The sequence below is a fragment of the Nyctereutes procyonoides genome, unplaced genomic scaffold (genome assembly GCF_905146905.1).
Source record: "Nyctereutes procyonoides isolate TBG_1078 unplaced genomic scaffold, NYPRO_anot_genome, whole genome shotgun sequence".
Taxonomy (NCBI): Eukaryota; Metazoa; Chordata; class Mammalia; order Carnivora; family Canidae; genus Nyctereutes; species Nyctereutes procyonoides.
In genome coordinates, this window is record NW_026575133.1 from 31,097,501 (window position 1) to 31,101,367 (window position 3,867).

The 3,867-nt window shown below is 57.6% G+C and overlaps 1 protein-coding gene across 7 annotated transcripts in view; it reads right to left on the reverse strand.

The window, feature by feature from the left end:
* EBF3 (EBF transcription factor 3) overlaps positions 1-3,353 on the reverse strand; it is a 117,508-nt gene extending 114,155 nt beyond the window's left edge. For all 7 annotated transcript variants that reach the window (XM_055300576.1, XM_055300574.1, XM_055300573.1 and 4 more), the window contains exons 1-4: positions 3,125-3,353; positions 2,861-3,017; positions 2,447-2,510; positions 1,570-1,625 (exon numbers count right to left, since the gene is read on the reverse strand). In XM_055300576.1, coding sequence (XP_055156551.1) covers positions 1,570-1,625; positions 2,447-2,510; positions 2,861-3,017; positions 3,125-3,258 — 411 coding nt within the window. In that variant the 5' untranslated portion in view covers positions 3,259-3,353. The remainder of the gene's footprint in view (positions 1-1,569; positions 1,626-2,446; positions 2,511-2,860; positions 3,018-3,124) is intronic.
* Between the last annotated feature and the right edge of the window lie 514 nt (positions 3,354-3,867).

Below are 3,867 nucleotides of genomic sequence, written 5' to 3' on the forward strand. Positions count from 1 at the left end.
ACTGGGCTATTTCTTTCCTCCCCCCCCCCCCCCCCCCGCCACATCCCCGTCAGTGAGAGGAGATTAAATGCCTTTATTTTCAGCACTGTTTATGTTGCAAAGGTACAAGGCTAAACGAACAATAAGAGTACACTTAAAACGAAGCCTCCTCCTCCTCCAAGCAACAACAGAGAAACTTAGCGCTGCCTACATCAACCTCTTAATTAGACCACTGCGGTTTCCGACAACATTTAGCCCTTATATACAAAGGAAATAAAAGCGCCCTGCCAACCAGCAGCCCTAGATCCAGAGGCTTCTCTGGATCCGAGCGGAATAATTACCGAAGGGCATGCTGCCTCCGTCTTTGTCAGAAACACGGTCGTTTACCTGTAAGATCTGTTTTACTCTGAGAGAAAACCACGCTTTTACGCTGCAGACACTAAAACCCCACTCGCTTGTTGCCCAGGGAAGGACCAACTTTTTAAAGGGGAAGTAAAATCCAAAAACTAATTGCTGTGCAGAGAGTGGGGAGCAGGCAAGCGTGCTGGGCTGCAGGAAGCTCCAAGGAGTTCCTTCTCACTTGGCTCACAATTCTTAAAGTTAGCATCAAAAATGAAGGCGCTGCTTTCATTTCTAAGCCTGGAGCCCACCTTGGAAGTACATTTTAAATCAGTCTGTGCGGAGAGGGTTTAACGTTCGCCTCGAACTTTCCCCTCCCCCAATACTATTTTAAGAAAATGGGGGGGGGGAATAGTCTCCACCAGGACTACACAACGACACACCACCCTGCCCAAAACCAGCCAGAGACTGCACAACGTCAAAAAGCAATGAAGCGCTTTTTCTGCACTTAATCACATTACTGATAGCCAATAGTTATCATCGGAAAAGTTGACCAAGACAGGTTAAATAATTTAATAAGGAACTGCTTGTAATTATGTTATTTACAAGGTATGACAGAGGGTGGGATAGGGGCAGAAGCTGCTCCCAGAGCAATGGACGGGTGTGGGTGACCTCTGGAGCTGGGAGTTTGAATTATGGAGAGGGGAGGCTGAGAGGTGAAGACGCTCTAGCGGAGAACAAGGTGACTTTTCACCCCAACACATTTCACTTTTAAATCCAAATCAACGTCTCGCGTTACTAGACCATCACACTGGAAAGGGGAAAAAAATGAACTAATCAAGCCCAACTCAATGGGCTTTGGGAGGGAGTTAGTTGCCTTTGTTATAGGGGGTAAAAAAAAATCAATGAAATGATTCCAAGCAGAGAAGAGAAACATTTAAGAAATATACGAGAGGAGAAGCCTCCTGAAAAATTCTTCTGTCCAACATTAATTATCACAGCTGATCAAGACAGAATCTTATCCCAATCACACGCCATCTAATGAAAGCATAGATGTCCTAGTCTAACGACAACATAAACTGTTTTACCAATCGCATCATTTATTCCAATAAATATGGAATTCTCATTAGTATGTCAAGGAAACTAAATGGAAAGCAACTTCACGAGATCCATTTGTCATTGGCCTCATGTCCACCCCAAGACAACCCAGCTGAGCAGTGCGAACTAGTGCAGAGGCTTAAACTTTCTCACCTGTTTGGTCATGGAATCTATGAGGCGTACATACAGATCCTGCTCCGTTCTGACTCCTGCAAAAAAAAAAAAAAAAAAAAAAGAAAGAAAGAAAGAAAACAGGGACAAATTCTCATCAGGATTTTAGCGAGGGCACCTGGGGCACAGGAAGTCGGTAACTCAGGACTGCTGCCGGCGGTGATGCAGCAAAACTTGAGGCATGCCCTTTTCCAAAGGCAAGAAAAGAGAACCCCCCCCCCCCAATCACTTCTCCTTCTCTGGGTTTCTTTTCTTAGGACTCTCAGGCTTTGCACTGAAAGGTGCAACGAATTTGCCAGACTGAGGGCAAGCCGGGTTGCCACACCAGTGGGGCCCATGTGGTCCTTTATTTCTAGAAAACAAGAAAGCACCCCACGAGTGAGAGTTTGAACTCTTTCTAACGCGCCTCTCGAGGATTTTAAAAACAAAACAAAACAAAACAAAACAAAACAAAAAAAAACTCGGGGTGGGGGGGAGGGAGGTTGGGCAGGAGGAACTTCAGTTCTGCTCCGTTTATGGAGCTCCCCACCCCCATCTCAGGTAATTAACGTCAATTTGCAAAACTGAAAAAAAAGTCACTTAAAAGTGATGCTCTGCTGAAGCCTCTATCGATCCCCTTTTTACTTTTCTGCTCCGAGCCCCACCGCTTAATCATGTGAAGTGCCATCGACTTATCGATCGCTTATGTTTTGTTTTTCCCTCTATGCCTCTATGAGAAGCTTTCGTGTTTACATCCGTGTCATTTTAATCTCAAAATCTTTACGTCCTTCGGCCGGCTCGGGGGCGGGGGGGGGGGAAGGAGAGGGAGCCCGGGCAGGCAGGGGCCGGCCGGGCGGGCGGGCGGGCGGCGGCCACTTACCGTTGCTGTACAGCAACTGGAGCTTATAGTGGATGCCGTTGTTGGTTTTCTCGTTGTTGGGCTCCTGGAAGCAACGATAAATAATCGCATTTAGTGCGGCGGGCGGCGGGCGGCGGTGTCCGAGTCCCGCTGCAAGCCCGCGGCGCGTGCGTCCTCCTCGCCGCGAGTGGGTCCGCGGGGTCCGGGGGGTCCGCGGGGTCCGCGGGGTGGGGGGCGCGCGGGGAGGCTGCACGGCCCTGGCCGGGCCCGCGGCCGCGCGTGGCGGGGGGCGCGGCGGGGCGCGCAGGGGGGCGCGCGGGGGAGCGCGCAGGGGGCCCCGCCGCCGAGACGGGCGCGCCCGGGGCACCGCGGCCGCCTCCGGGGCGCTGGCGGCGGCGGCGGCGGCGGCGGCGGCGGCGGCGCGTGTGCACTTACTTTCTCTTTCTCCACAAAGTCCACAAAAGCGGTCCTTTCGATCTCCACCGGCTGCCCCTGCCTGTCGTAGAGCGCCAGCACGAAGTGGAAGAAATTGGACTTGCGGAGGTTGGAAGGCGGCTGCTTCTCGAAGTGCGCCCGCGCCAGCCCCACGCCGCTGCGGAGGAAAGAGAGCGCGGCCCGGTGAGCGGCGGGGACCGGCGGGGGCGGCGGGGCCGGCGGGGCCGGGGCCGGGGCCGGGGCGCGCGGGCGGCCGGTACGTACCTCTGCGCCGCCGTGTTGGCGTCCACCACCCCCGCCGTGTGCATCCACGAGCGCACCGGGTTCATGCCGCTGCCCAGCGGCTCCTCCTTCATGGTCGTCCCCCCGCGCGGAATATTCTCCTGGATCCCAAACATGAACCCTGCTGGCGGCGGCCGCGGCTCCGGGCCGAAAGCGCTCCCGCGAGCAGCGGCGCTCGGGGCTCGGGGCTCGGCGGCAGGCGGCTGCCCTGGCCGCGCTCGCCCTGCTCGGCGCCCGCAGGCACGGTCCGGCCGGCCCCGGCGTCAGCGCGTCCCGGGCAGGCGCCACATGCACCGGCGGCCCCGGCGGCGGCGGCGGCGGCGGCGGCTCCGGAGCCCGAGCGGGACGCGGCGGCCGCGGCGGCGCTGGGTGTTGTTGTTGTTGTTGTTTGCAGGCGCTCAGCGTGGTGTCATCCTAGCCGGGCGGCGTCCGCGGCTGCAGGGCACTGCGGGATCGCCCGCGTCTGGCGCGGCCCGCCTGCTCCAAAGACAAATAAGCGGGGCACTGAGCGCCGCGGCGCGGGCGCGGGCCCGGGCGCAGGCGGGGCGCGGCGGGGCGCGGCGCGGCGCGGCGCGGCGCGGCGGGGCCTGGAGCGGCGCGCGCAGCGGACGGAGGCGCACAAAACTCAGCCCTCTCTCCCCGAGGAATGGACCCTTTCCCGGGAGCCAAAACTCGGAGCCCCCGGGAGCCGCGCTGTCAGAGGGTGACGTCGGGGGGCGGCGCCT